General features: G+C 39.5%; 1 protein-coding gene across 1 annotated transcript in view; it reads right to left on the bottom strand.

Moving 5' to 3' along the window:
* The window catches only part of LOC145983754 (solute carrier family 4 member 11-like), a 398,440-nt gene that overhangs the window by 81,593 nt on the left and 296,647 nt on the right, over window positions 1-20,200 (bottom strand). Inside the window, exons 3-5 of the mRNA XM_083116803.1 lie at window positions 11,057-11,180; window positions 1,603-1,812; window positions 43-250 (exon numbers count right to left, since the gene is read on the bottom strand). Coding sequence (XP_082972929.1) covers window positions 43-250; window positions 1,603-1,812; window positions 11,057-11,180 — 542 coding nt within the window. The remainder of the gene's footprint in view (window positions 1-42; window positions 251-1,602; window positions 1,813-11,056; window positions 11,181-20,200) is intronic.

The raw sequence follows: 20,200 nt of genomic DNA on the forward strand, positions 1-20,200 counted from the left end.
AATATAGACATATACGTATTATATATCAAATTTGGAGCTTACCAATTTTCCCGCGGGTATTGTGATCGTTGAGCACCCCAAAAGCAATGGCTGGAAGGATGCAGGCAAAGTACAGGAACAGCGTAGTGGAGACCACTTTGTGGACAGTCCTAGGGCCAGTGAATCCATCCCTGTAGTCCGAAATGTAGTGTGGAATTCGACGCTCAGTGTCTTCACGAATACCTCTACCAAACTGACAGAACTTCTCTTCCTGAAAAAGAAGAAAAAGATCGAAGCTCTCAGAATATATTTCTTGAATAATAATTAACGAACATGTCAATGTCCTAATTCTTTTTATGCTTTGCATTAAGGCTCGGCTGGAGCCTTGGCCGTCTCCATAGTTTCGTGGCTGCGTAAGTCTATTAAGATCCACGTGAATGCTCTAGAAGGAAATGCAATTTTTCAGATTTTGAAATAACAAAAGCGTTTTCTTGAAAGAAGAAGAAATTAAAAAACAGCTGCTCTGGCATCGGTCAAAGGTACAGATCCTTAAGAACACTTTTTCTTCTTAAACAACAAAATTACTTTGCCACATTGGCAGATATAATATTATCAATTCAGTGGAGTATATCGTTTCAGCAACCCAAGTGTGAGAAAATGGAAGAAATTACTATGGAAATAGATTTCACTATTTGAATAGGAAATTATGAATTGATTATTCTTTCTAATATTCCACGCTAATAAAGAACCACTATCACATTCTCACAGCAAGGAAATTAAGCAGGTATGATATTTCAACGTTTTCTTGAAATGTTTATATGATAAAATAAATATTTCTGAAAGGATTACATGCGTTATTTTAAAAAGAATACTCGAAATACTACTTATCTTCTTGTAAGTGAATCCTGAGAGCAAACATTTCATGTTAAGAGTGTCTGCTGCAACCGCAGCAAGAAAATTATCTGTGGTGTCTATTCTCTACTCTTACTGATTTCTTTCGTTTTAGCTTGCGGCTTCTTTACATGCTTCATTTCTCAAAATTTTATGTAAGAAAGTCACTGAAACTACCCGTGGCCAGTGCAAATAGCTAAATGTTGCAACCCACATAATAAAATAACATTAACGAAACCAGCGCTTAATTCGAAATAGAGCAAGTGAAATGTACGCAACCATTGCAAGCTATACGACTCAACGATTTGCTCCCTTCTTGTGTAATGGTATTTGAAAGCTTCGGTATTTTTTAATCCAAACTGGGCATATTGCTTATTTCAATAACTTCCTCATAAGATTCTACTTTTATTATATTTATAACGGCATGAGACGAGGGAAAGAGCTCTTGAACGTACCCAGTAGCTTCCACCAGTCTTTTGTTTGCCAGATAAGAGTCGTGTGATATCAACAAAGAGGTCACAAAGTAAAAACATAGGAGGAAAACTGTATATTTATTTTCAAGGGCTCCTGAACGAGCAGCAAATTGTATGTCGATTGTTGATAAAATATCATATTTGCTTCAATAACTTCTTTTACATAAAATTCGTCAAATTGAGGAAAGTTTTTGCATTTTGAAGATCTTCCATCTACGCACTGACCTCGGGAAGTAAAAATAAATTGTGCGTGACTTACGTATTCGTATTCAGAAGACGAAACCGCGTGGTTGTCGACGATTCCCTTGTCGATCTCACAAGTTTCCTCTGCTAGGTCTTGGGTCTGTTTGTAAACAAGCCTTTTGAATTCTTCTTCTGTGTGAGCTTCCAGAAGACGCTGGCGGAAATCCATGTCCGAGAGAATAGTGCAAAAAGTGCGTCCTGTTTCCAGAGCGTTCTTCGTTCCTTTCTGAAAGAGACCAAAAATATTTATCATAAATACTGATTCTTTCGATAAATACACTGCTGTTATTCTAGGCTCTTATTCTGAATCGTAAGTAAATGTGGCTTTTTTGTTGTAATTTCTGGTGCTGCTGTAAAAAACAAAAGAAGAACGGAGGACAAAACCCTTTCCTAGAATCCTTATCTTAAAAATGATAGATGTGATCGCATATTTTGCTGACACAAAAATAAGGTGCGTTGTTGTAATTTTCTGCCGACCTCTGTGGTGCAGTTGTTAGCACGACGTCAGGAATCCCGAGTTTTAATCCCGGCCTGGGCATGGGTGTTCTTTGTGAGTGTCCCTTCAACAATTTCGTCACTCATCTTTATCGCCGCGATTAGCAAAAAGCGTCAGAGAAGCGACTCTAAATAACAAAAAAGAAAAAAAAAAGATTTTTTTGTCTACCACTGGACTACGTTTCAACTGCAGCACGGGTTAAGTTAGATGTTTTTCTAATAACATACCGCTATGATGGTATCGCATGATGATGATGATGATGAAGTAAATGAAAGTACAAGCGTCCAACTTACTCGATATTTTGATCTAGCGCTGAAAAAATACAAGTTATGGTTATCCGCTTGTACATTTATGAATGTCATTCTGTAATGGAATTGATTATCATCGGTCCTTCCTAAGAGAGGTTGCCCTCAAGACTCTTGTGTTTTTGTTAATGAATTGAAACAAAACAAGAATCTTATGATAACTTTCAATATAGTGATAAGTTAGTTAGAAATATAAATTCAAGAGTGTCTGTTTTTAATACCGTGATTTTGAGTTTTCGAATGTATTGCAGATTGTGTTGTTAAGAAAAAACTGTTTCCAATACGGCACACTTTGTTTTAAATACAACGAAATTAACAATAGTCAGCACAAAGTACAGAATGAATTGAAATTATAAAATTATGGACATTTACTTACTTTCAGGGAATCATTTCAATCATTGCTTGTAATTAAAGTTGGTGTTTAAGTCCACTTTATGCACAGTAAGGCTAATCGGCACTGGACCTACAGTTTAAAGTGGGATCCGAAACAATATGTCCCTCCACCGGGTATCGAACCCGGGACCCCTTGATTTCAAGGCGACGACGTCATTGCTTATAATATTTACAGAAAATGGCTTATATTGTCACTGCCAGCACATGCAACCACCAGAACCACCACAAATGTAACACTACCCGCCCCCCCAAAGGTTTCATGCTGACCTCCTGGGCGGAGTGTTTAGCACAGCGTGCTACGGCCCGGGTTCGAATTCCGACCTGGACATTTTTGTTAGTGTCCCTCATCAGTTTCATCATATCATCACTCATCCTCATCTTCGCGAATAGCCAAAAGTGGCAAGAGAGCAAGTAAAAATGAACAAAATCAATGAATATAATCGAAAGTTCCATACCATTTCCTTGGAAACCAATTCTCTCTGTTTTCTTATACATATCTTCATGATATGGCTAAGATGCTTTCAATTTCGAGAAGATCGAAGATTGAGTTCCATTTGTTTGTCGCACACTATGACGCTCCGAACCGCGGTGCGGAATATTTCAGGGGAAAGGGTTTGCCCATGTAGCGCGCCGTGCCGCTCCGAACCGCCGTGTGTTGGGAAATTATGGCATTTGCCTTTTGTTTATTTGTTTTGTTTTATCTAAGAACGACACGAAGACAGCCGGTATGACACGAGAGCGAATTCCCAGACGCCGCGAACGGAAAATATTATCTTAAAATCTCCGGGGTTCTCGCATGATAATTCCACACACTGATACCTCGCGTTTCGGATCACAGCACTCGAGTGGGTTGCGCCGTTTAATTCTATGAGACAAACAACGGAACTTTCTTCCCGGTGGCGCTTTCTCCCAGTACGCGCAACCTTCCTCCGAAGATTCCCGGGATAGCGTATTCGCTGTGTTCGCTATGCCAAGCAACACTATATTTTATTCAGTTCGACTGTGCGGTTCAAGGACATCCACCCAGCTCCGCGCTTCTCTCTTCCTCACTCCCACTCCTATGCATTCCCCGTGCAGCACGGAATGAACAGGCAGAAGGCTGTGTTTGTAGGGGAACAGGCGACTGCGTGGGGAGACGATGCCGTGACCTTGAAGCGCAGTTTGGAAATGAAAGCAGTATAGCTTCCATTATTGACAATGCTGTTTTAAGTCCACTTTATGCACAGTAAGGCTAATCGGGACTGGAACAACAGTTTAAAGTGGTATCCGAACTACTATGTGCCTCCACCGGGTATCGAACCCGGGACCCCTTGATTACAAGGCGGCGACGCTACCACTGGGGGGCCCTCTTAGGTTTGAATTTTGCCTAAGGCACATATGTTGATTGATTGATTTCGTTTATTTTACTTCGCGTTTTGTCCCTCTTGGCTAATTTTCGAAGATGTGGATGGGAGATGAAATGATGAAATTGATGAATGTACATTCACAAACAACCAAGCCCGATCGGGATTCGAACCCGGGACCCTTGGTGTCACAGCGCACCTAAGGCGCGTGTTTACCAGAACAGTGGTTTGTCATTCATCTTCAACGTCATGATTAAGCTATGTGGGTAGAAAAGCGGGGTAAAATAACCAAGGGGGAAATAAAAATTCATAATTACATAAGCACGATTCCACGAAAAGATCTAAGAACAATCACACAGACAAATGTAAGTGGAAGGAAAGAATCAATCGATTCCAGACGAAATGCAACTGCCCAATGCATCAACATCTTTCACAGACGAACAAAGAACGAAAATACTCATTCAAAGCAATTATACTTTAAAATTTGTACAGATACTAATCCACCCATTCGTTTGCGAGTCACGTAGAAGGAAGACGCAAGGCTCTTTGCCTTGGGAAAACAAGGGAAGCACAGAAGCAGTGAGCGCTTGCAATAGATATGAGTATCTCTGGTAACGATTGCACAATCATGAAGCGCAGCGATGCTCGCTTCAGTTGGTGTTATATGTAAACACAATTTGTAAATTTTGCATCACTGAATTGCAGAGGAAAACTCTTTTTTCCTTCTGTTTATTCAAGTGGACACAGAAAGATGCTATTGATCTCCTATTGATCTTCTCCACCCTTTTTTCCTCACAGCAGACGGGCAACTTAAAATAAGTTCTTCTTACAGGAGAGTATCGGTCTGTGCTTTGTGGTAGCAGGCCGGTAAGAGTAGCGATTTTTTTCCTCTCCAGCTCCATTACGGCTCTGACAGAAGAAGTACTTGGAAATGATAAGCTTACAGGCAAGGAAAGGACAAATGATACACTCGCAACTTCTTCGTACATCAGTATTATCATTCGTGGTTTGATTCGTGTTTACTTAAGTCGATTTGATTGATTGATTTTGTTTATTTGACTTCACTTTTCTGCCTTTCCTTGGCTAATCGCAAAGCCGAGGATGAGTGATGATATGATGAAATTGATAAAGGGACACTCACAAAGATCACACACGCCCAGGTCGGGATTCGAACCTGGTACCCCTGGAGCCGTAGCGCGCTGTGCTAACCATTCTACTACGGAGACGTCACTGGTTTAAGAAGAAAAATTGATTTTTGTATTTTCCTTGTTTTTACGATTAGAATCAAAGGTGACACTCGCAAGGAAACACTCACGCCCAGGCCAGGATTCGAACCCGAAATATTCATGAGTCGAGCACTACACTTGCTCGATCACAGAGACGTCTGATTTTACGTGTTGAATCTTCTATCTAGTTTCAATACACAGCCTTTCTCTGAATGGTAGTGACAATGAACCAACATTAGCCTAGAATGTTAATTGGACATTATCCATTGTCTAGTGCTTTTAACTATACTTATTCTAACACTACATTTCGAGAGAGCACCCCTTCTCTCGTCTCTTCTATATTTTGTTCAAAAGTAATTTGTTCATCTGAAGAGAGAATTGTGCTATCTCGAAACGTAGTGTTAGCATAAATATGTATAAAACACTAGACAATGGAGAATGCCCAATTAACATTGCATGCTAATAGCAGTCCTTAAATACCTATAAAACGTTAATTGTTTCAGCATAAATCAATATTGATTGATTGATTGACTGATTTGCTTTATTTTACTGCTCTTCTTGTGCCACTTTTGGCTAATTTGTGAAGATGGAGATGAGTGATGATATGATGAAATTGATGAATGGACACTCACAAACATCCATGCCCAGTCCAGGATTCGAACCCGGGACCACTGGTGTCGTATCGCGATGTGCTAACCACTCCGCCACGGGGGACGGCATAAAATCAATATTGTAATTGTAGAGATAACATGCGAAGAAAATATAGCCGATTGATTGATTAGGTTATTTTACGTCGCATTTCTTCCACTTTTAACTAATCGCGACAACGAAAATGACTGATGATACAATGAAATTAATGAAGGGACACTCAGAAAGAACATCCATATTCAGGTCAGGATTCGAACAAAGGTGCACTGGTGTCGTAGCATGTTGTGCTAACAACTCCGTCAACAAGTGTGGCTGAAATATAGTTAAAATTGCAATAGAATAAAATAACATTGAGGCACAATGTTTCTTTTCCTAGCATTTATATATAAAAAGCACAACGAAATTATAGTTACAATTTCAATTTAATTAAGTATAGGACATAATTAGTGATTTAATTTTAGAGATTTTTCTAAATATTTCCGTAATACTTTTAAGTTTAGTAGTTACTTGAACCATTACATTTAATTATATATGTCAACTTGTTCCACAGTGCCGAAATACGTGATTTTATATGGAGATATATAGAGTTAATTTATACATTGTTCAAATTAAATTGCCATTAGAAAAGGAAAGGGCGGATAGTTTTTCTATAAAAACCATAGTTATATTAATTTTCTGAGAAAAGTTAAAAACTGAGGGATGAATGGCACAATGGATAAAAAGTGAATTTATGGCGATGTTGCGGACAAAATGGCGAAGATTAAATTACAAAGTTTCTTCTGTACGGAACACTCCTGTTGTTTTCTAAAGAATACTTATAATTTGACACAAATATCCTTCTGTAACTACCTTGTCAGTGTACGTACATGTCATAAATTCTTTTTAGTTTATGACACTTTTTCGTTGATGACGACACAGAAAAAAGAAAGTTATTTAAAAATACACCTGTATGCTCATTATATCTTTACAAAGCACAGCAGAGTGAGCGACGGAGATAGACGGATAGATAGAGAAAGGCAGGCCGGGGGGGGGGGGGGGGGGTGAGTAAAATGAATGATACAATATTGCTGTTCATTTTCATAATGTTTGCTTCATCCGGAGGAGGAACATAGAGGATGGGAACCCACTTTAAGCTGTAGGTCCAGTCCCGATCAGCCTTAATGTGCATAAAGTGGAATTAAACAAAAACCCAACTCAAGGTTTGCCTCTGTGCATATTTTAAGCTCCCAAAAAAGTATAGCAATAATATTCAATCATACATTTCATGAACATTCTGGCCAAGTCTCTGCGCCAGTAATCTGTGGAGCAAGCGAACGAGACACTGCTTGGATCTGCCCACTCGGTCTCTCCCCTTCTCCACGCTTATGCATGGCCTTGATCCACAGATTCCTGGAACAGAGCATAAAAAATAATCTCATTCGATTAATGTGTATTTAAAAAGTAGTGTATTTCTTAGTTTCTGGCGGGAGCGTGCATAATATTCGTAGAATATATAAATTAAAGGAATAAACAGTAATTGGACAGAATGAAGTAAGATACATGGAATTGAATGATGATTCAGCTGCCTGTGCTGTTATTTTCCGATCGCCCACGCTTCTGTGTATTTCCGGAGGAACGAAGGCACACAAACACAAACACCCATTATCTCCACGCCAAAGCTCCAAAGTAAATGTCATACCACTTTTGTTGATTAATTTGTTTCCGGCCACGTATGCAATTTCCAAGCAAGTGTCATGGGTCGTCGCAGCCACATTCCTAAGCACAGATTTCATATCCGTTGCGCACGAACCGTTGCAATTTGATACCAGAGTTCAGCTAGCATTGGTTTTTGTCTTGTTCCCTGCACTGCATCCACGGCCGTCGCAAACTTTGGGACACATTTTCAGATAACAAAAAGGTGCCGTTTTTTTGTGTCTTTCAAACGACCGCTTTCTTTGAAATTCTATAAATAAAAAAAAACTTGCTGTCCGATCGTTATGAAATTTAAATACAGTGCAGGAAGGATGGTTTTTAATACAATTCTTAATTTTTAGGTTTTTTAAAATCGGCCCAAAAAAGGTTCTTATGAATTTTTTGAAACATCTTTTTTTTTTGTATCGCGGAGCCCTAAATATACGATTTTGCTCTTGTTTTGAGGCTCTTTGCAACTGTAATTAAAACAGATTTTCATTGACAATTCACACTGCAAAATCGATTTTATATACAATTTTATTCAAAGGAGTAGAGATGGGTGTTGAACGTGGAGACACCGCGCGTGCCGTCGCTCCGGCTCGCAATGACAGCCCGCAGTTTCCACGGTTCAAGGACATCGTAGAAAGACATTTAGAAATATATTATGATATAGGTGAAGCAGTTTATTGTATATGACTAAAACTTATATCCCTTATTTTTCAAATATGGTAGCCTAAAATACAAATATAATACTTAAAATAATTGAATTAGCTTTGTAAACTTGTGCTTGTGCGTGTTTAGAAATATGGAATTGAAATGAAATTGTGCAATTACATACATACATACATACATACATATACAGGGTGTCATTTTAATGGCGCCCACGGACCACGGAAACGTATAGAGGACATTAAAGAAACAACGTTTCTCAGTAACATTATTTTTTTTCACGTTGGTGCGTTGTTTCGGCGCTACAGTCGTTCAAAAAAGCTAGTTTTGCCGCCTGAATGCTGGCAATCACACACAACATTTGATTGCATTTGTAACGAGATGCGTTCCATGGTTACCAGGAACACGCATATTCTGTGAAAAATGACATACCTACAATCAGCCACATTATGTACCGTAAACAAAACGAGAAAACACGTTCTGTAACCTAACAGGAAGTAAACAAACTATAGGAAAATGTTAGAAAGAAAATCGAATTCAAGTGGAAGTGGTCACATCGAATTTTGTCTCAGCCTACATGTCAAATATTTGGCACCTACAATTTAGTTTATCCACTTCGTCCTTCTGCTACAAGTTGTCTGTTACAAACTGAACAGATGACAAAATAAAAATGAAAGAACCCAAAATTCCAAAGGTAAACAACACATAATATAATGTATATTCGGGGTATTATGAGGCAAGTGGCAAAAATGGTTGAAAGTACAGGGATATAAGTAGTAGTAAACCAAACTCTCCGACGTTTATCTACGCACCGGATACACATGTGATAGTTGGCAACTGTGAACGGGGCAGTATATTCGCTACTGATTCATCATTAGATTGTTACTGTGGTTGTACGTGTTTTAGCCGTAATGTAACAACGTGAACCTCGAATACTTCCGTTATCAGCACAAAAGTACCACAAAGCATCTGGACACAAACCTGTAGATATCAACCTTGCAACGAGATTTGCAAATATTTGACATGCTGCTTGGCGCAAACAGCCACATGTAAGCTGTACGTCCAATAAAATTTATTGTTGTTGATATTTGACATGTAGGCTGAGACAAAATCCAATATTGACACTTCATCTTGAATACTTTTTTTTTTACCATTTCTCATATCGTTGGTTCACTTCCCCCTTCCCCTGAAATGACTGCTGATCTTCTGGCTGGTAGGTTATACGTTTCTCGCTTCGTTTTACAGCTAATAATGTTTTGTATGTTCCTTGCAACACTGCCGTGCACTGTTTCGCTGCAGCAAATGACGTCACAGATACGATCAAACGTTGTGTTGGTTTGCCAGCATCCAGGCGGCAAGACGGTCTTTTTTGAATTGTTGTAGCGTCGAATCGACATACCAACGAGAAAAATGTTACTGAGAAAGGTTGTTTGTTTTGATGTCCTCTATTGTACGTTTAGTACAAGAACTATAGCATGTACAGCAAAAAGGTGTATATAAGTACATAAAGAATCTCTCCCAGTATGTATTCGTAATAGGCCTAAATGTTAGTCGGTTGTGACGGTACAACAGACATATCGTACGAAATGTCGAACAGAAGCACCTATAGACAAGACAATTGGTGCGTGGTAGAAGTTCAAGGAGACTGGCTGTCTGCGCGATGCAAAACGAACAGGGCGGACGGGACCGTCGGCTGAGACCGTAAACCTTGTGCGAGAAATATTTGCCAGGAGCCCTAAGAAGTCAAAATGTCGCGCGAAACGGGAATTTCAGATGTCGCAGCCAACTGTGTGGCGTATTCTACGTAAACGTCTTCATTTGAAACCATACCGGGCGCAGCCGTTGCAAGCGCTGAGTCACCAGGATCACATTTATTTCCATTTATTTCCAGTTCTGTATGGATTTCGAAGAGAAGCAAGAAAAAGTTGGTTTTGATGAGAAAGTGATTTTTAGTGACGAGGCCACGTTTCACCTACCTGGAAAGGTGAACCGTCACAATGTATGCATTTGGGACACGGAAAACTCTCATTTGTGGTGCAACACATCCGTGATTCCCCTGAAGTGAATGTGCAGTTTTGTGCAGTTTCTTCGTCAAATGAATATGGGCCTTTTTTTCTTTGTGGAGCCAACTGTTACGGGTGTACCTAGACATGCTGCAACAGTGGCTAATGCAGGAAGATAGCGAGAACTTCATTTTTGAACAAGATGGGGCTCCCCTACATTTCCGTGAGGGGTCCGTGCTTGCCTCAACGCTCAACTTCCTACTGTTGGATTGGACGTGCTTCTCGAGATGACTTTCCCCATCTTTCGTATCCTCCACGTTCACCTGACGTAACCCCATGCGATTTTTCTTATAGGGTTACATCAAAGATCGAGTGTTCGTGCCCCTTTTTCCACATGATTTAGCACAACTGCAAGAAAGGATCATGCATGCAGTCACTGGTAATAATCGTGATACGTATGTCGGGACGTGTGTGGCAGGAACTTGATTTCAGGTCTGGCGTCTCCCGCGTCACCAGAGGTGCACATATAGAGCACCTGTAAGGTACGTACGCACCAGACTTGGAGAGAAACTTTGTGTACTGATGTGCACCTTTTTGATGTATGTGTTATAGATCTTGTTCTATAATCGTTCGAAACCCCGGGAGGAATTATGATACATAGTATGTACAGACACACACGTATATCTTCACTGATAAATATTTGAATGAATTCTTACCTCTTTGCTTGGACACAGAACCAAGACGAAGAGTCGAACTTCATGACTTGTGCTACCAAAATTCGCAGGATGTTTCAAACGCGCAATAGCGACATGTCTGCGTTGCAGCGTTGGTAAATTGCACCTGAAAAGAGGATAAAAACATAAATTCAGTTAATTTGCGGAACCATATCCTAGCTCAAGTACAGAGCATTTCGTTCAGACCTTCAACATTTTAACGTATCACAAAACATAGAGTAGCTTTAACATAGTTAACATATAGAAACTGTATCTTCTGATATATGTAGCACAGAACCTTAGCTTGGGAACACAAGTAATTACAATGTCTCATTATTGTATGAACAAAATCATTTAGCATGGTTTATTTCTTGGTTAATTACACGTACATGTAATGAACGAAATACGAAAAGATAGAAACAAGAGAATGAAAGGAACGGTCGTGGCCTTCAACGACTGTCTCATCTAATGATTCGCCTAGAGTAACTGGCGATGAAAAACCTCTGGATTTTGAGCCCCGACCTCCCAAATACGACTCCGTCACCATAAGGGGGGCAGGCTCTAATTTGAGAGGTCGGGGTTCACCACTCACTCTTCTCATTCAGTAAACCAGTTACAGAATGGTGGTAATGGTCATGAAATTCATGATGGGGCAAAGACAATGATACATCCATGCCTGACCAGGATTCGATCCTTGGACCTCTAGTTTCGTAGCGCGTTACTCTGACCACTAGGTCACGGAAGTCGCCTACGTTATTAATCGCACTGTAACGCAAGCTTCCTCCGTAGACTAATCGCTCCGATAAGGATGAATGATGGTTAGATGAAACTACCGAAATTAATACCCACAAGAAAGCCAGACCCGAACCTGAGAACTATCAGATCATTATTTCTTGCTATCACTATCAGAGGCATACATATAATATTCATGATTTTTTTTAAAAATTGTGCGTTTTAGTTAAGTGTATTATCATGTATAGCTGGGTGTTATGAACAGGCAAGTAAATGGAATCGGTCGGAAAAGAGGGTGACGAATTGTAGCTAGGAGATGTCTCGAAGAAGATATAATTCCTTTCTTTGGGGTATCTATACACTGTATTGAGATAAATGACCTATTACAAAAAACGGATGGACACAGATAATACTAGGTATGATACATTTTCCCTCGTCAAAATGCCTGGAATTCAATAGTGTACATTTCTTCACCGATAGAAAAGCAACAAAAGTGCCTTTGGCTGGGATGAAACAGATAGTCAGCTGAAGAAAGCTTTGTATGCTAACGAACACACTATCAACACAATGACATTCTCTAGTTCTCAGCCAGGATAAAAATGCTCAATTCCTGAAATTAAATTTATTTTACTTTCTCTGCTAAATATTGCATTATATGAATAATGAACTTGTAAAATAATTGATACATTGTTATTGTGAAGAATGCAATGTGACATTTATTTTGCGTGTGTGAGCAGAGTAGTGTGTGTGTCTGTGTTCGATGTCCTTTCCTCCAATATCTTTGTATAACATAGAGTTTACCTTAATGCACGAGACATAAATATGAAGCAAATTTAATAGGTTTGCTCGCAAGGAGAAGTCAAAGTTTGTTTTAAGTTCACTTTGTGGTCAGATAGCCTCATCGGACTGGACCTACAGTTTAAAGTGAGATCGAAGTCAGTGTGCAATGTATTTCGCCAGGTATCGAACCTGGGAACTATTAACGGCGACGGTGGTACCACTGCGCCATATTTTCTAATGGCAGAAAAGCGAAGTAAATTAAAGCAAATCAATCCACCTGTGTGTCATTGGGGAAGCCCACGCAAGCAGCAGTCAATAAAGGAACAAACCCCGAAACGGAACCTTGCTTCATTCGAAAAACATGACACATTGGAAACGAGTGACCCTAACCCGGCATGTACACTTGGAACCGAGTAACGCTAACTCAGCAACTCTTGGAACGGAATGATCCTAACTCACCTACTATTCGAACCGAGTGACCTTAACTCTGCTACTTTCTCGACCCGTATTACCTAAATCAGCTTATATTGGAACTGAGTGACCCTAACTCAGCTACTACTACTACTACTATTCATCTCGTATTTCTCTTCGTTATCACTGCTCAGTCTACTAAGATTTACAATATTCGTGATTAGTACACAAGCAGAAGGATTGAAATGTTATTTGTCTAGCCTTAAGGTGTTACTGGTCAGTTATTACATTTAGCATATAAGACTACACACAGTACAAAAGCAACTCTTTGCTATTAGTTCAGAGTCTTAGCTATATCCAGTTACTACGCACTTTTGTTAATGACTGTAAAAGATGAACGAAAGCCTCGGGCAAACCTATAAGAAATCGCATCTTTGGAAATAGGATCACAAAATAAGTCAGGCATTTTCTTGGTTATAAGCTTCGACAACTGCTAGGTAATCGCGCTGATTTCAAGAACATCTCCTTCCTGAGGCTGGAATTGAAGAAGAAATCTTGCTCATGATTGTACAGGAAACTACGGAGAATCCAATTTTGAGCTAAAGTTGTGGATGCATACGCAATATTGTATATTGAAACTTTTGAAGTTTTCCAAAAAGTCTGTGTAATTGGTAATATGTGGTATTATGTTCGATAATGAAGTTAATTGTACAAAAGTCATCAATGGAATATTGATCCAATGTTCATGTACGGCGGCTAAGATATCGTGGAAATTTTGTTAACAATAAAAATATTCACATTCTTATTGAATTAAGGTATAATATGAATCCAAGCTGGACATTGATTTGTGTTTATCCTCTCGTATCCTACTCTCATCTTTACTTAGAGATACAGAGAAACGATATACAATAATAACAATGGAAAAAAATATTTATATAACTAAATGAATCTTCATTTACTGGAGGAAGTTTCTACCAAATTTACGAACACAGAGCTTAACATTCGCAATTATCGTCAAATATATGCAAAATAAACTGATTAAATATAACTTGTCTTGAAACAATATTCCCACGATAAAACATTGTGTATTAATGAATAGGTAAGCTCTCTCTCCCTATCTCGCTTTCTGTTATACCACTTCCTGAGAGAGTTAGAGGCGAAGGTGAGAAAGGAATGAGAATTATCCAGTTATCAATTTCGGTAATTTAAGTAGCTTTTCATCCTCATCTTGACGATTCGCCAATAGTCGCAGAAAAGTGAAGTTTAAAAAACAAAAACTAACAAATAGATCAATATTCTATTACTGCAACATCTCCACTTTTATACTTTCGTAGCGGAGTGGTCATCACAACTCACTACAAAGTCTTAGAAGCCAAGTTCGAGCAACCGTTAAGGCAGTGTGTTTCTCCCAAGAGAAATGCGACGTAAATTACAGAAATTGATAACTTGATAATTCTCGTTCCTTCCTTACTATCTCTCTCTTTCTCTCTCTCTCTCTCTCTCTGTATGTGTGTGTGTGTGTTTTACACATCTCTCACTATTTTCTCACGGTACCAACTAATAAAGAAACGAGAATTACCAGCAACGAGAGAAGTTCCAGGAACCACAGGTCGAGAGAAATTGGCCAGATCAGGTTTCTTTATTGGATCCTGCAACTAGTCGGCTACAACGGGTCTTCAACGAATCAAGGTAAGAGAGTTGCTTTTACCGTTACGAAAGAAACAAACAGGAAAGCGGCTTCAAGTTTCCATCACCTTTATGTTGAAAATTTCTCTAGTGTTTTGGAAACGTGGATGAAGAAAAATACAATAATAATTTTGAAAGTCAAGTAAACAGCTACTTGCCTCAAAACAAGAACAAAAAGTATGAGATATTACTTCCCTTTGCTGCAACATTTGGATAATCGCGAAGATGAGGATGAGTGATGTTATGATGAAATTGATTGATTTATTGATTGATTTCCATAACTTTACATCGCCTCTTGTGCCACTTTTTAGCTAATTTGCGAAGATGGGGATGAGTGATGATATGATGAAATTGATGAATGGACACTCACAAACATCCATTCCTAGGAAAGGATTCGAATCCGGAACCCCTGGCGTTGTAGCGCGATTTGCTAAGCACTCTGCCACAGGGGCCAGCTTATGGTGGCGAGATCTCAGGTCTACCACTTAAAATGCTTGGTCACTGATTAGTTACGTATACTTCATTTTTATTTTCATATAAGTACAAGAAGATACAGATTAAATATAACATGTTAAATAAAAGGTTTTATGGCATTATGGGGTAATGTAAAAGTTTTTCACAAATTAAGAAATAATTGACATTACTTCTTCCTTCCTGTATTTTGCATGACAAACTTCTATCCTTGATGAAAATGTCACTGTGATTATAAAAACCTAGTCATCATTTGAACAATGAAAACACCAATGCCCTGGCCGGGATCCTAGCCCAGGACCATTGGGACAATTAGCCGGTAGATAACTAAAAAGTTTATAATAATAATAAGAGAATAATGACGCCGTCTTTATTGATACAAAAAAAATACAAAAAAAATTATAGTTGAAATTAAGAGAATATGCACTAGAACTAAATAAGTGTAACGATATGCATCTGTCTATTATTTGCAATGTATAGGTATCACTGGCAACCTGTAACGTCGAAATCAAGTGTTATCCCTTATTTCATCTTCGGGAGCAGGTGAGAAAATTTCCTGAACTTTTAATCTCGATGGCCCATAGTTGAAAAGAAGGGATTCAATCATGCCACTCATGTTCCACGATTAGATTATAATTTATTTTGCTCTGTTTTAGACAACCGTAACAGAAACTAGAAAAGAGAAAAGGGAACTGGTTAAATCAGCCGTAAAATTGATTGACGGATGATCCAGTGATGTTAAAAGCTAAAGCTTGGAAAAGTCTTTCAGATGAAACTGATAAGCAGTTATTGTTTCCAGCCCATAGATTTCAAGCCCTGAATGGAAGTTGATATTTTTTGTGTCGCTCAAACTGCGTTTCCAACATTCCAGTTTCCCGTTATCTCCACTGATTTATTCAAGTTTCATCGCAAAATTTACAGGTAAAAGGCGCCAGCCAATAATGGTATCAGTGCTGTGCTTCAAGTGGTTTAGTTGGCATGAATGAGTTACTACAAATAATTAAATGTACTCGATTTGATTTTAATTTTCGTTATTAAGCTCATCTTTTCTTCAATTTTTTGGCTAATCACGACTATGTGTGATGATGTGATGCAATTGGTGAAGGGACATTCACAAAAAACAAGCATGCCCAGACCGGGATTCTACCCCGAGACCCCCGGCATCGTAGTGTGCTGTGATACCCACTCTTTCACGAAGGTCGGCTAATTCACTTGAAGCCAATCAAGTTAATTTAGGCTGTAACTTAAATCTTTACTTCTTTCACGACAAATGGCCAATCCAGATGATCAAACGTCAAGTGTGATAAGATACAAGTTTCGCTAAAGTTTCATCTGTATGCATTAGCAGACGCCATAGTAACGTTGTCGCGTTGTAAGCAAGGGATCCGGGTTCAATCCACCGTGCGCATAGTGTTTTAAACTGTAGGTCCAGTCAAAAATACACTATATGTGCTTAAAGTGCAAATAATACACAGCTTCACTTCAGTATGCATTAGTAGGAAAGAATACTATACTCATACCATTAAATACAGGGAGTCCATAAAGTCCTGCAAAAAACTAAAACTCTATAACTTTTTAGTTGTTGCGTTTAACAATACATATTTTTGGGGTGAGAAGGGTGGAAGTTTAAAGTTTTGTTCTGGCCACACTGCTCAGTGATGCTTGCACTGGTAATCACGTGATCATGTGACTTAAGATGGCGTCCATCCAGGAAAAGGTACAGTGTGTTCTGTGGTTTGCAGAGTTAAAATCTTGTGTTTCAGTGCAGAGAAAGTTCCAGACAACATATGGGAAACCACCCCCAGCAAATTCAAGTATCAGGAGATGGTATGAAAAGTTCATGGCAATGGGAAGTGTGTCAGATTTGCCACGCAGTGGAAGGCCAGGATCGAGTGACGATGTGATTCAGTCAGTGCAGGACAGCGTGCATCGGAGTCCAATGAAATCGCTGAAACGAAGATCACTGGAACTGGGAATATCGAAGTCAACATTACACAACATCGTACGCAAGAAGGCGAAGGCCCGGCCCTACAAGTTAAAATTTGTACACGATCTGAAAGACGAAGACTGTGACAAGAGAATGTTGTTTTGTGGGTTAATGCTTACACGTTTACAAGGCGATGGTGACCTTCTGTCTCGGATTCTGTTCTCAGATGAGGCCACATTTCATGTGTCGGGAAAAGTGAACATGCACAATTTGCCGAATTTGGGGGGTTGAAAATCCACACGAGTTTGAAGTACAAACTCGGGGTAGTCCCAAAGTGAATGTGTGGTGTGCAATTTCAATGGACTACATCATTGGTCCATTTTTCTTCGAGGAAGACACGGTAAATGGCAACAACTATCTGAACATGCTACAGACATTCCTTGTGCCAGAACTTAATAGGTTAGGCATCATCAATGACGTCCACATGCAACAAGATGGGGCGCCGCAGCATTTTACCCTTGACGTTCGCCAGTTTCTTAACGAACAATTTCAAGGTAGATGCATTGGGCGAAGAGGGGCCTACACCTTGGCCTGCAAGATCACCAGAGTTGTCACCTTGCGATTATTGGTTGTGGGGAAATGTAAAGACAGGTGTATTCACAGAAACCAGCTAATCTGGATGACCTAAAAGAAAAAATAAGGGATGTGATTCTGAATATCCCAGGAGAGCACCGTCAGCACGCAATTCTCGGTTTCACAAAAAGACTGTAACAGTGTTTGGACGTGAATGGTGCACAATTGGAGGTTTTGCGATGAACCTAACAAGCAGGAAATAAACTTTGAACCTTGCTGTAAGTACACACAAAATATTTTGTTAATAAACTTAATAGTTTTCAAGTTATAGAGTTTTAGTTTCTTGCAGGACTTTATGGACTCCCTGGGCGGTATCTTATATGCCTCTTAGTTTACGTCACTTTTCTGGCATTTTACGCTATGATGAAGATGATACATGATTAGATGAAATCCACGATTAGACACTTACAAGGGAAAATCAAAGCTTATGCTAGGATTGAAGCAGAAAATAATATATGTATAATAATGCAAATCGAACTTGAACATCGCTATCTTATTTATATTTTCAAATAATGAGGCAACACAGTGTTTATACAAATTTGCATAACCACCGTGTTTCCTAAGTACTCGTATATTAAAAATATAACAATATTGATGTACAACACAAAAGAGTGGACCAATAGAATGAATAAATCAACAGAAGGAAACGCATCGTTACAACTGGCAGTATTTCAATTGTTTAGACAAAAATTTACCTAGTAACTAATTCGTGCATTTACATTGTTTAAATATTGATCAGAAGCTAATCAACGCGCCCTTGTGAACGAGAAAAAAACATTTTTTTTCTTTTCTCTTCCTACATTAAGAGGAAACTGTTGTTGGGCGATACTCTGTGGGTAGAAAGGATAACATGGGAATACATGTAAATGACATTTGAATACAGTCGAGATTTTTATACCATTACATAATATGTCAGAGATCAAAATGTTGTAGCCCAGGAAAAACCACGTGGAATTATGGGTAAAGCAACAGGATATAGAATGATATAAACAGAATAATAAAACTGATCAACTGGGTTCGGTTAGATTTTCCTGATGGTGTCGCAGAATTCAATGTTGAAGATAATAATCACACAATTTATGAATAAAATTAAGAGTTTGATTAAAGAGAGAATTAATTGCCGGATTACCTATTGTTTCTTCAACTTATATTTAACTACGACTGAGCAACTTAAATCATGATTGTACATAATAACGATGAGCACTGGAGAATATTTAATTCTGTAACTGTTCTTTCTTTGGTTATGTCGGATGATCGAAATGCTTGTTTTACAGTTTGGTTAGTCGCGACGTGGAAGAGACGTTGATGTCCTTTGTTGAGCGTGCTATTTCGGTATTCCAACGGGAACGAATTACAAAAATTGCGGACTAAACCCAGTTAGGATCATCTGCCGCGGGATTTAAACCTCCGGCCTCCAATTACAAGTCGACACCTTAGCCACTAAGCTAAAACGGTTTCACGCAAGTTATTTGTATACAAGGAATAATATCAAGACAGCTATATTTTCTTTAGTAATGTTAATGAACAATATACGTATATACATACATACATATAATATATATACAGGGTGATTCTAAAGGTATAGTACAAACGAAAACCACAGATACCTCCCATGAAATAGAGACGAAAGTTCCCCTTCCACTTTGCCGAGAGATGCCTCCGTGAGGAGCTAGACAACGCCGAAAACGTGTGAAAATGAACTTCAAACCTCTGTACAGCCAGTACCAGTGAAGATAGAAAGGCGGAACAAACGAAGTCAAAAGGAACACCAAAGTCGCCCATCCGAAAAACACTAGGCGGCAGCTGCGCAACGCATGCGCATGGGGTTCCACAAAGGAAATAGGAGTGTCCCGCAAGACAAGTGAAGGGAAAGGGTAGCGATCGACAACGGTAGGGAGAAAAGAAGCTATGAAGCATGAAGTAACAATTGCACAGCGGGAAACAAACACCATGACTGAAGCAGTGCAGTCAAGAAAAGTAGTGCGGGTTTGCAGAACCACGGGAGGACGAAGTAGGATGTAAAAACACACTGAGATTGCAAGCAAAGTGGTCCGTGGCACTCGACAGGCAACAGACGCGTACATGGTTCGGGGCAGAAATGGCGGCGCTGGCGGTGCAGAGCAAGGGGAGTCCCCAAAACACAGTGGGGAGACACATCAGCAAGAACAAAGTACGGTGCAACAAAAGAGAAAGAGGACCGGACGGGGAATGGTACCTGCCAAGGAGACAACAAATGCGGGACGAGGGATTCCCCGTAGCAGCACCGAGGGGAAGTCACACAGAGGTCGTGCGCCAGCAGGACAAACACAGCAACTACGGGCACAGGAGGTTATTGCTAATGAAAGGTGCACGTACAGATAGGACCACGTACCCCGTACTGACGTTGTAACAAACGTCGTGATGGGGCCCAATCAGCCTCTTAGAAATGAAGCCGGAGACACATCTCTGGGTGGGAGCGGGCGAAAGGCTGCTGGAGTGTCGTACGGACCCCACCACTCCGTACGGTG

The sequence above is a fragment of the Lepisma saccharinum genome, chromosome 2, assembly GCF_977018435.1.
Source record: "Lepisma saccharinum chromosome 2, izLepSacc3.1, whole genome shotgun sequence".
Lineage (NCBI taxonomy): Eukaryota > Metazoa > Arthropoda > Insecta > Zygentoma > Lepismatidae > Lepisma > Lepisma saccharinum.